Source organism: Emys orbicularis, chromosome 10 (assembly GCF_028017835.1).
Source record: "Emys orbicularis isolate rEmyOrb1 chromosome 10, rEmyOrb1.hap1, whole genome shotgun sequence".
Lineage (NCBI taxonomy): Eukaryota > Metazoa > Chordata > Testudines > Emydidae > Emys > Emys orbicularis.
This window is the reverse complement of record NC_088692.1, coordinates 36,289,525-36,302,379: the sequence shown is the minus strand read 5'-3', so window position 1 is coordinate 36,302,379 and position 12,855 is coordinate 36,289,525. Positions and strand designations below refer to the sequence as shown.

At 46.1% G+C, this 12,855-nt stretch overlaps 1 protein-coding gene across 2 annotated transcripts in view; it reads left to right on the top strand.

Moving 5' to 3' along the window:
* The window catches only part of CLUAP1 (clusterin associated protein 1), a 191,009-nt gene that overhangs the window by 62,097 nt on the left and 116,057 nt on the right, over positions 1-12,855 (top strand). For both annotated transcript variants that reach the window (XM_065412434.1, XM_065412433.1), the window contains exons 6-7: positions 2,792-2,875; positions 6,692-6,825. In XM_065412434.1, the coding sequence (XP_065268506.1) occupies positions 2,792-2,875; positions 6,692-6,825 (218 nt within the window). The remainder of the gene's footprint in view (positions 1-2,791; positions 2,876-6,691; positions 6,826-12,855) is intronic.

Sequence of the window (12,855 nt, the reverse complement as noted above, 5' to 3'; positions counted from 1 at the left end):
CATTAGGCATGACGGCCTCCCTGCTTGCTTGGATCACTACTAAATTCTCCGAGTGGGCCCAGCTGAGGATGGACCCAGCAGAGTTCCCTGAAGGGGCATTGGCACTGCATGAGCAGGTGATCCGCCTCCAGGCAGACAGCTGAGCATTGCAGGCACAGAAAGCACAGCTGACCACTGAAAATCAGGTGTTTGTGGGAGCAAGTCCATCAACTCCATTTAGAGAACGCTGTGCTTCAGGCCTATCTGGCTGCACTGTCATCTGAGCTGGGACCTGCTATTCCTCTGCCCAATTGAAGTGTTCTCCTACTGGCTTTTGTATGTTACCATTCCTGCTGTCTGATTTGTATCCATTTATTCTTTTACCTAAAAGAATTCAATAACAGATTTAAAAGTAGCCATCCTTCAACAACAACAAAACCACTTCAAAAACAGACTTCAAAGAGAAACTGCAGAGCTACAATTCATTTGCAAATTTAACACCATTAATTTGGGCTTGAGTAGGGACTGGGAGTGGCTGGCTCACTACAAAAACAATTTTCCCTTTCTTGGTATTGACACCTCCTCATCAGTTATTGGGAGTGGACCATATCCACCCTGACTGAATTGGCCTTGTTAACACTGGTTCTCCACTTGTAAGGTAACTCCCTTCTCTTCATGTGTCAGTATATTTATGCCTGCATCTGTAATTTTCACTCTATGAATCTGAAGAAGTGGGGGTTTTTACCCACGAAAGCTTGTGCCCAAATAAATCTGTTAGTCTTTAAGGTGCCACCGGACTCCTCATAGTTCTTGGAGCGGATAGCCCCTCTCACTGCCTCACTCTGCAAAAACAACAGATTCCTCTGGTCTCCCGAGTCCCAACAGGCTGAGCAAATAAAACTTGTATTTACCACTGCTCCCATATTGGTCAACCCCGACACCCCGGAAGCCTTCATCATCAAAGCGGACGCTTCCAGCTTGGCAATCGGAGCAGTGCTATCCCAAAGGCACAGTCCTCAACAATTGCGACACATGTGCACCTTTTATTCGAGGAAAGTGGGGGAGATGTCCAGCCCCACTGATTGGCTGGGATGCTCTACTTAAACCAAAAAACGGCACAGGAAATTGTTTGAGCAATTAGGTGAATCCCTGAGTAGCTGTTACTATGGACCCTGCCTACTTTTCTGACTCCTGAACTCCACCTTCCTGCCTGTCCCTCTCCAGGTCTCCCCACTCCTATGCCTTACCCCTGACTCTGGCTTGGCACCTGAGTCTCTCTGCTGCTCTGACCTTTGACTCAGGACCTGTCTCTGACCCTGGCTCCGATTCCAGACTCTTACCGTTAGACATGACAGCCCACAACCTGGTCCCTATGTGTGCTCCCATGAATGAACTCACAGAAAAATGATAAAAGACACAAACACCATATTACCTATGGGCGAACACTTTTCACAAAGCAGTCATTCCATATCTGACCTGTCAGTCCTCATCCTCAAAAGAAACCTGCATGACACCTTCAAAAGATGAGCCTAGGAGCTTAATTTATAACTTTGCTAGACACTATAAATCCTTGACTCAAGTAAAGACACTGGATTTATTACTCATTACAACAGTATGTTACCCACTAACTATGACCGCAGAGATGTTAACTGCACATGTAACCTTGAATGGTCTCTTTCAACTCCTGAGGCTTAATAATTTGTTCCACCTTGTATTAAACTGTGATGATCAGATTACCTTTTCCAGATCTGAAGAAGAGCTTCCTGAAGCTTGAAAACTTGTGTGTTTCACCAACAGAAATGGATCCAATAAAAAATAATACCTCACCCATCTTGTCTCTCAAATATCCTGGGACCAACATGGCTGCAACTACATTTGCCTGTACGGATGAGTGCCAAATCCTCTTCCACCCACAAACTGACCAGGCTCATGAGGCTTTCAGCAACCTCTGCTGCCCACCTAAGAGCACCATTCTTGGTGAGAGAAGTTGAATCCAAGTCAGTCAGCACCTCCTCCCCCTCTGCCATGAGAGTTAGTTGAATTGGGAAGGGGGAACTGGACAGGACATGACATCTACTGATTGCTCCTGCTAGCTAGGTTAGTGGTAGGGGTTCTGATCGCTCCTTAGGCCTGGTCTATGCTTAAAACTTAGATGTAGACACAGCTACGTCAACAGAAGAATCCTTCCATCAATCTAGCCACTGTCGCTCGGGAAGGCGGAGTTCCTGCAGCAGTGGAAACCCCCTTCTGTCACTGTAATCTGCGTCTACACTACGGAGTTATTGGTGTCACAGCGCCAGCACTCTAACTATGCGGCTCTAGCCCCTATAGCATAGACAAGCCCTTAGTCTGGTTAGCTGAGGCATTTGGCTCATAGGGCTGAAGTAGATCAGATGTATGTTCATCATTTGTGGCCTTTTTAATATCTTTATTGAAGATAATAAAATTAACCTTCTGGGGTACATTTGGAGCAAGGTGTGTGGGGTAACCCATGTAATTTCCTTTAATATTAATGACAAGTAAGTGGCTGAAACTGTGCTCTTAAAGGTGTTCCCAGCTCAGAGCAATAAGTCTCATCTCACTTTGAAATGATGTCTGCGTTGCTAATTCTTAACACTGGCCTCCATTAACTTTGACCTTTTTCATAGCCTCCCGTTCTGTGATGCTCTCTGAGCAATGAGTCATAAATATTAAATTCCACTCCGTTTATTATGCATACGCCTTTGTCGGAGTTGCTCGACCACCCTCAGTTCTGTGACTATTAATTCCTTTGCATGATGCTTGAGTACATTGGTGTGTTTTTATTTCATAGGAATTGAGAACGGAATCCATTGCGAGACCTCTGGAGATAAATGAGACTGAAAAGGTGATGAAAATTGCCATCAAAGATGTTCTGGTAAGCAGAAGCATCTGGTAAGCGTGAGCATCGGCAAACACATTCAAGATAGTTTGAAGATCTCTCTCAGAGTGGGCAAAGATTGCATTATCATCAGCATATTCAAGTTCCACAATAGATGTTGTGGAAATCTTACTCTTGGCTTTCAGCCTGCTAAGCCTGAACAACTTCCCATCCATTCTGTAAGTGATTTCAATGCCAGCTGTAAACTTCCCAGCAATTAGGTAAAGCGTGACGGCAATAAAAACCGCAAACATGGTTGGAGTTCCTAGGGCTAGAATGGTGCTGGGCTCTCTGGGATATGGTTACTTTGACTCAAGTCTGCGCACTGCAGTGTGGATGCCAGAGCCCTTGGTTCGAGCACTGATCAGAATATTCTTAACGTAGGGTTAAAATACGGTGTAGACGCTCAGGCCCAGGGTTCCCTAACACGGGTGAGCTGACTCAAGTCCCACTACCCCGGCACTTACATTGCAGTGTAGACATACCCTTATTTTAAATTCTCCCACACTAGTCCACTTCAAAGAGAAGCATTCCGCACAAAGATCTGTTTCCAAACTGGAGGTGGTGCTGAGCCTGCATTTTAACTGGGGGAACATTTATCTTTAGATAGGTAGAATTTCAAAGCGAACCTGAAGATTTTAACAAGATTGTTTTTAAATGGCCCCATTCTGTGATCCTGAATGGCAAGTGTCAGCTCTGAATGTTAATTGCTGCGGACAAGCTAATATCTGGTGGGGTCTATTAATTGGCCAACAAAACAAGGTGCTACACTCAACTCAGTGGCATTTCTCTGTTTGACTGTAACACGATCAGTGGCAAAAGAGTTGGTACTGGTTGGTACTGGTGTGGTCAGAACACCTAGGAACGTGCTCAGTCAGGGCAATCTATCAAGTAGTCTCCACCAATGTGGTTCCATGAAGCCCTGGCCATGCTAAAGTGATCATCTAGTAGGCAGACCCCTAAAAAATGGGTGTCAGTGCAAACACTGCCCATCCTGCTCTAGGGTTGAAAACATCCCAGAAGCATAGCTGCCCCTGCCAGCTGGGGTGTGGGGGAATCAAGCCCAAGCAAATTAAATTATTGAATAGCCAACTGTATCCAACACACACATATATATAATTAGAGGAAGCAGAGCTTCAGGTTTAAATAGCCATGCCAAATCAATAGATACACCAGGTGATCTCTCCATCTGCTTTTTCTGCTGTTCACAGTCTATATGCATCCTGAATGTTGTTAATATGTATTGATATCCTAGGCCGTAGCTCCAATAAGCCAGTCTCAGCATATTAGAGTGGATAATTTCATGGGAAATATCAATAACTCAAACCTACCTCAGCTGGTTAGTTCCAGACCAATTAATGAAATGATCTACTCTAGCTGAACAGCAAATAACCTTCACTGCTGGAATTTCAACAAACGCATAGCTCTTTCTTAATTAAACAACTTTCTAAACGATCAAAGTTTCAAAGGTGCAAATGCTTTGAACATACCCAGCACATTTTAACATGCATGAAGGGTTTTTTTTTTTCCTTTCTCGTCCTGATTGCAGTAGAGTACGTAGCACTATTCTGATTGCAATTTATTTTTGAAAAGATGGCCATGGCAGGGCTATGAAAAAACAGAGATTAAGACCGATTAGGTTCTTTTAAAATGTGATATTTGTCAGGAAGTAGTACTAGTCCTGGAGACCTTAGCAGGGCTGCTATTGGGCTTATAACAAAGCACTCTGTTGCTGCAAGAGGAACCCCAGGAGGCAATCTGTTTAAGGGAGACCAACTGTTCCCTGAGCTCTAAGGAGCACAGAGATAACACCCCTCACCGCACCCCTCCGTGGGATGCAGCTTCCCCACCCTCACTCCAGCTGGCTCTGTTGACCATTGGGTATGTTGGGGGGGTGGGGAGACAGAGCCATCACTATACCTTCTGTCCACCCCTCCCCACCTTCTTTCAGGCATCACATGCCCCTAGAGGAGCCATGGCTGCATTACCCTAAATGCATTCCTTTTTCATAAGAATATAAGAACAGCCAGACTAGGTCAGACCAAAGGTCCATCTAGCCCAGTATTGTCTTCCAACAGTGGCCAATGCCATGTGCTTCAGAGGGAATGAACAGAACAGGTAATCATCAAGTGATCCATCCCCTGTTGCCCATTCCCAGCTTCTGGCAAACAGAGGCTAGAGACACCATCCCTGCCCATCCTGGCTAATAGCCATTGATGGACCTACCATCCATGAATTTATCTAGTTCCCATGTATGGGCCATGCAAGGGAGAAAAGACTGTCTACTCCCTCCCACCCACCTCATGCACACACAGCCAGGAAGAATCTGCATGCCTGGTAGTGTTTACAGGATCAGCCCTCTAATTTTTATGCCACAATATACTTCATATGAGCATTGTCAGCCTTGGAAAACTGTTATGAAAATGTACCTGGCTAGGCACCAAATATACTGATGCCTTTGCCAGAATGATGATAATGGTGATAATGAAAAAACAATTTTTCTCACCTGCCAAGAAATAGATTACTCTTCTTGGGCAAATGGGCATATAGAATTTTGCAAGTCTGCCTAAACTGGCTGAATTGTAGTTGCTTTGGGAAACATATCTTTGAAATTCCTCATTTTGAATTGTTGAAAATCTCAGCCATAGTGCTGCATCTGAGTAGAATTCTCCATTGAATTTCCTTTTTATTTAACTAAAGGCAAACAGAAATGGAAAGGTACTTGGATTGCATCTTCAAATAATTGCTTCTTTGAATGCATAATCACTGCAATAAACACAGCCTTACTGGTAGACTATATTGCAATTACAACAACACCAGGCTCAGTTTAAACCTACTGTGTATTTGAATGCAGATTCACTTTGGTTCGGGAAGAATGAACCTGAAAAAGGCTCAGTGGATACTGTATATAGGAACTTCTCCCAGTGCGTGGTAAACTGAGTCCTTGAATTTATTGGAACCAGCTGAGTGACCCTGGTTTGGCACAGGCAAACCTAATAATGGTTTGCAGTTACAGTTGTAACAGTGCCTTGAGTCCAGAGGGTTCCTAAAGTCTTTATAGTCATTGCATCTAAAAATCACTTTACTCACTACTAAAATGCAAGCCACTCTGGAGTGGGATATGACAGCTGTTCAAAATTGCAATATCGATATTGCAATTTTGAACAGCTGTCATATCCCACTCCAGAGTGGCCTGCATTTTAGTGGTGAGTAAAGTGATTTTTAGATGCAATGACTATAAAGACTTTAGGAACCCTCTGGACTCAAGGCACTGTCATATCTTGAGTCATATCTTGCCCTGACTCAGGACAAGAACTGAAGAATACACTATCCAGTTGAAACTGCAGAATGCATGCACAGAGGCCATATTTGGTCCCAAAACAATGGCGTTGGTTTACTTTCATGCAGTGTCAGTGCTCAGCAGTGCAGAATAATACTGTGTAATCCATATCTAATCCCAGGATCAGAAAGAGGAAAAGGAAAAGCCAGCTGTTATGAGAGAACAGGATTTTCTCTGTAGTGTCCACAATAAATACGTTTCATTTGTAAACCAAATAATGACCCTTCTAATGCTGTCAGTGAGACCCATGATGTATGAGAAGCTAAATGATGATTGTAATAAGAGTGTGACACACAAGAGTGCTGGTGGAAGACTGATCTTTGCCTGAGCCTGGGTGCATAACATGGCTCATGGTTACAAAATTCTGTGATGACACAAGGCGCAAGATAATGCAGAATCAGGCCCGGAGTCTGAAAGATGATTGGAATTACACTTCTGCAGGCCATGTCTCAGCCACTCATTCTCTCTTTCAGGAACAAGTCCAGAAGACTAAGGACATGTTGAATAACGTGGCCTCGGATGAAGCCAACTTGGAAGCCAAGATTGAAAAGAGAAAACTGGAACTGGAAAGAAACCAGAAGCGACTACAGACCCTACAGAGTGTCCGGTAAAGACCATGTACCTTTTATCCACTGCAGAATTAGTATAAATGGTGGTGAAGTGTATTCTTAATGCTCACTGTAGTGAAGATTGACTAGTCTGTAAAGAGTCCAAGAAATATGATGGCCTCTGGGGAATGCACTAAATGTGGTGATTTGCCAATGCAAAAATGATTTTCCAATCATCCGGTTTTGAAATTGACTAACATTTTGCTACTGTCAAGATGGCCAAAATGTTACTTTATTTTTAAATTGTCACTTGAACTTTTCAAAACGATCAGACTTTAAAAAGTAATTAAATCCAGATGGTATCTCTGGGTCCAGATGCTCCTAGGAGAAAAAATGGTGAAACATGCTGCTTGATTTCTAAGATGTTCCTAACTTTTCCAGCCACTGGTAGGTAGTAGATGAAGAAACAGGTCATGAAGTATCCTTGGACGTGGAAGGGGCATCTAGAGAGCATCCTGGACTGCCATGCAATCAAGGCACACACAGTCAGGCCTTAGATTTGGTTTCTAGCTTCAGTCATATTGGGATCTTGTATTGAGTATGAGCAATTGCTTCATCTGTGATCCAACTAATGAGAGAAAATAAGGAAATAGAGGGGATGGAAGTGCCTGCATTATGCTTGTGTGTAAATGCTGTCAGGGTTCCCTCCCCACTCTGAACTCTAGGGCACAGATGTGGGGACCCGCATGAAAGACCCCCTAAGCTTATTTCTACCAGCTTAGGTTAAAAACTTCCCCAAGGCACAAATTCTTCCTTGTCCTTGGACGGTATGCTGCCACCACCAAGTGAGTTAGACAAAGATTCAGGAAAAGGACCACTTGGAGTTCCTGTTTCCCCAAAATATCCCCCCAATCCCCTTTAGCCCCTTTCCTAGGGAGGCTGGAGAATAATATACCAACCAAATAGGTAAATAAGGTAAGCACAGACTAGACCCTTGGGTTTTTAGGACACTAAAAACCAACCAGGTTCTTAAAAACAGAACTTTATTATAAATAAAAAAGTAAAAGAAGCACCTCTGTAAAAGCAGGATGAAAGATAATTTTACAGGGTAGTAAGAGTTAAAACCTCTAGGCAAAACTTTAAAGTTACAAAAAACAGGAATAAACCTTCCTCTTAGCATAGGGAAAATTCAAAAGCTAAAACAAAAGAGAGCCTAACGCATTTCCTTGCTATTGCTTACAATTTGTAATCTTAGGGTATGTCTACACTACGGGATTAATCCGAATGTATATAATTCGAATTTTGGAAACAGATTGTATAAAGTTGAATTTATGCGGCCACACTAAGCACCTTAATTCGGCGGTGTGCGTCCATGTACCGGGACTAGCGTCGATTTCCGGAGCATTGCACTGTGGGTAGCTATCCCATAGCTATCCCATAGTTCCCCCAGTCTCCTCCGCCCATTGGAATTCTGGGTTGAGATCCCAATGCCTGATGGGGCCAAAAACATTGTCGCGGGTGGTTCTGGGTACATCCTCCCCCCTCTCCAGGGAAGCAACGGCAGACAACCGTTTCGCGCCTTTTTCCTGGGTGAACAGTGCAGATGCCATACCACAGAAGCATGGAGCCTGCTCAGCTCAAGACAGCAGTCATGAACTTTGTAAACACCTCGCGCGTTATCGTGCAGTTTATGCTGAACCAGAACCTGCAAAACCAGGCGGCGAGGAGTAGGCTACGGCAGCGCGGCGGCGAGAGTGATGAGGACATGGACATGGAATTCTATCAAACCGCGGGCCCCGGTGCTTTTGAGATCATGCTGTTAATGGGACAGGTTATAGCCGTGGAACGCTGATTCTGGGCCCGGGAAACAAGCACAGACTGGTGGGACCGCATAGTATTGCAGGTGTGGGACGATTCCCAGTGGCTGCGAAACTTTCGCATGCGTAAGGGCACTTTCATGGAACTTTGTGACATGCTTTCCCCTGCCCTGAAGCGCCAGAATACCAAGATGAGAGCAGCCCTCACAGTTGAGAAGCGAGTGGCGATAGCCCTGTGGAAGCTTGCAACGCCAGACAGCTACCGGTCAGTTGGGAATCAGTTTGGAGTGGGCAAATCTACTGTGGGGGCTGCTGTGATGCAAGTAGCCAAAGCAATCACTGAGCTGCTGCTACGAATGGTAGTGACTCTGGGAAATGTGCAGGTCATAGTGGATGGCTTTGCTGCAATGGGATTCTCTAACTGTGGTGGGGCGATAGATGGAACCCATATCCCTATCTTGGCACCGGAGCACCAGGGTACCCAGTACATAAACCGCAAGGGGTACTTTTCAATGGTGCTGCAAGCACTTGTGAATCACAAGGGACGTTTCACCAACATCAACGTGGGCTGGCCGGGAAGGGTTCATGACTCTCGCGTCTTCAGGAACACTAATCTGTTTAAATGGCTGCAGCAAGGGACTTACTTCCCGGACCAGAAAATAACCGTTGGGGATGTTGAAATGCCTATAGTTATCCTTGGGGACCCAGCCTACCCCTTAATGCCATGGCTCATGAAGCCATACACAGGCAGCCTGGACAGGAGTCAGGAGCTGTTCAACTACAGGCTGAGCAAGTGCAGAATGGTGGTAGAATGTGCATTTGGCCGTTTAAAAGGTCACTGGCGCTCGTTACTGACTCACTCAGACCTCAGCCAAACCAATATCCCCATTGTTATTGCTTCTTGCTGTGTGCTCCAGAATCTCTGTGAGAGTAAGGGGGAGACCTTTATGGCGGGGTGGGAGGCTGAGGCAAATCGCCTGGCTGCTGATTAAGCGCAGCCAGACACCAGGGCGATTAGAAGATCACACCAGGAAGCGCTGCGCATCAGAGAAGCTTTGAAAACCAGTTTCATGACTGGCCAGGCTACGGTGTGAAAGTTCTGTTTGTTGAAAACCCGCCCCCTTGATTGACTCATTCCCTGTAAGCAAACCACCCTCCCCCCTTAAATCACAGCTTGCTTTTAAAGGAAATAAAGTCACTATCGTTTAAAAATCATGTATTCTTTATTAATTGATTATAAACATAGGGAGAGAACCGACATGGTAACCTGGGTGAGGTTTGGGAGGAGGATAGGAGGGAAGTAAAAGGCCACTGAAAAAATTCAATATAATGACAGCCTGTTGGTTGTGCTGTCCACTGGGGTGGAGTGGGAGGGTGCACGGAGCCTCCCCCCCCCGCGTTCTTACACGTCTGGGTGAGGAGGATATGGAACATGGTGAGGGGGGGGGGAGGTTATACAGCGGCTGCAGCGGCAGTCTGTTATCCTGCTGCCGTTCCTGAAGCTCCACCAGACGCCGGAGCATGTCCGTTTGATCACGCAGCAGCCCCAGCGTTGCAGCCTGCCACCCCTCATCTCGAGCGTCCCTCATGACCTCACGTTCACTGGCATCTTTCCTGTATTTAGATACCGTGTCTTTCCACTCATTCAAATGAGCTCTTTCATTGTGGGTGCATTCCATTATTTCCGAGAACATCTCGTCTCGCGTCCTCTTTCTCCGCCGCCTTATCTGAGATAGCCTTCGGGACGGAGGAGGGAGGCTTGAAAAATTTGCAGCTGCTGGAGGGAGGGTTGAAAAAAAGGAGAGAAGTTTTTAAAATGATACATTTTACAGAACAATGCTTATACTCTTTCATGGTGAACAACACTATTCACATTACATAGCACATGTGATTTCAGTACAAGGTCGCATTTTCCATCTTAATATTGAGTGCCTGTGGCTTTGGTGTTAGAGATCACGGACGCAGGTCCGGGCAACAGAATTCAGGTTGCATGCGGCCATGGTAAGCCATTGTCTTTCGGCTTCTGCGCCCTCCTTTCACACATACCAAGCAAAGCCCGTTGACCTTCAGCAGCAGAAAACAAACTAACCCCCCCCCCATCCAATTCCTTGGGATGATCGCTTTATCCCTCCCCCCACCGCGTGGCTGGTATCAGGGAAGATCCCTGCAGAAACCAAACTAACCCCCCTCCCCTCCCCCCCCGCCATGAATTATCTGGGATGATCGCTGTACCCCTCCCCCCACCGCGTGGCTGGTATCAGGGAAGATCCCTGCTAGCCAAACGCGAAAAGCTCAGGGCCAGTTCCCCCCCTCCCCCCCCCGCACTTGGCTAACTGCAGGGAAGGATTTCTTTTCAGCCACAGGCAAACAGCCCAGTAGGAACGGCCACCTCTGTCCCCTTAATTAAATTCCCGTATTTCAACCAGGTTACCATGAGCCATATCACTCTCCTGAGGATTACACAGCGAGATAAAGAACGGATGTTGCTTGAATGCCAGCAAACACCGGGACCATACGCTGCCAGGCTTTGTCATGCAATGATACCAGATTACTTGCTACTAGCATGGCGTGGTCAAGTGTCCTACCATGGAGGACGGAATAAGGCTGCACTGGCCAGAAACCTTGTGGCAAGGCTTTTGGAGTACCTCCAGGAGAGCTTCATGGAGATGTCCCTGGAGGATTTCCGCTCCATCCCCAGACACGTTAACAGACTTTTCCAGTAGCTGTACTGGCCGCGAATGCATCCCAAGTCCTCAGGGCAAAGTAATCATTAAAAAACGCTTGCTTTTAAAACAAGTTTTATATTTTAAAAGGTAAACTCACCTGAGGTCCCTTCCATGGGGTCATGGTCTTGGATACTGGCTTGGGAGGGTACTTCAGTCAGGCTGAGAAAAAGATCCTGGCTGTTGGGGAGAACGGAGTGCTGTGTGCTCTCTGCAAGCTCGTCCTCCTCCTCCTCCTCCTCTTCCCCATCCGCAGAATCCTCAGGTGTAGCTGATGAGATTACCCCCGCCTCGGAATCCACGGTCAGAGGTGGGGTAGTGGTGGCGGCCCCCCCTAGAACTGCATGCAGCTCGGTGTAGAAGCGGCATGTCCGCGGCTCTGACCCGGAGCGACCGTTTGCCTCCTTTGTTTTTTGATAGGCTTGTCTGAGCTCCTTGACTTTCACGCGGCACTGATCTGAGTCCCTATTGTGGCCTCTCTCCATCATGCCCTTGGAGATTTTTTCAAAAGTTTTGGCATTTCGTCTTTTCGAACGAAGTTCTGCTAGCACTGAATCCTCTCCCCATATAGCGATCAGATCCAGTACCTCCCGTACGGTCCATGCTGGTGCTCTTTTTCGATTATCGGCCTGCATGGTTACCTGTGCTGATGAGCTATCTGTGGTCACCTGTGCTCTCCACGCTGGGCAAACAGGAAATAAAATTCAAATGTTCGCGGGGCTTTTCCTGTCTACCTGGCCAGTGCATCCGAGTTCAGATTGCTGTCCAGAGCGGTCACAATGGTGCACTGTGGCATAGCTCCCGGAGGCCAATACCATCGAATTGCGGCCACAGTAACCCTAATTCAAAATGACAATATCGATTTTGGCGCTACTCCGCTCGTCGGGGTGGAGTACAGAAATCAATTTTAAGAGCTCTTTATTTCGAAATAAATGGCTTCGTTGTGTGGACGGGTGCAGGGTTAATTCGATTTAACGCTGCTAAATCTGAATTAAAGTCATAGTGTAGACCAGGCCTTTGATGCTTATTTCAGATATTGCTTTAGGAGATGTATTTTTCCTGCCCTGGTCCCTCTCTGTTCTGGAGAGAACAACAAAGAGAGCACAAAACAAAAACCTTCCCCCACAGATTTGAAAGTATCTTCTCCCCTTATTGGTCCTTTTGGTCAGGTGCCAACCAGGTTATTTGAGCTTCTTAACCCTTTACAGGTAAAGGAGGGATTTTATGCTACCCTTAGCTGTATGTTCATGACAAATGCCGTGATAAAAATCCTGTCTTTACCAGATGGAGGCACATGGGGTGGGCGTGGACAGCAGAGCAGAACTGTTCTGTGTGCTACAAGAGCCACAGGGTGGCATGATGGTTCATTGCTGGTGGGCGATGGGCACACAGCCAGACACATTATTAGGACATTTCTGTTGCAGAGAAATAACATATCCTGGCAAGCACAGATAGCAAGTAGAAGAACATGTGCTAGCCTGCTGTGGGGCTGGACCATGCCCACTTTGAGACATGGAGCACTGATCAGCAAGAAAACTAATCTCTTGCT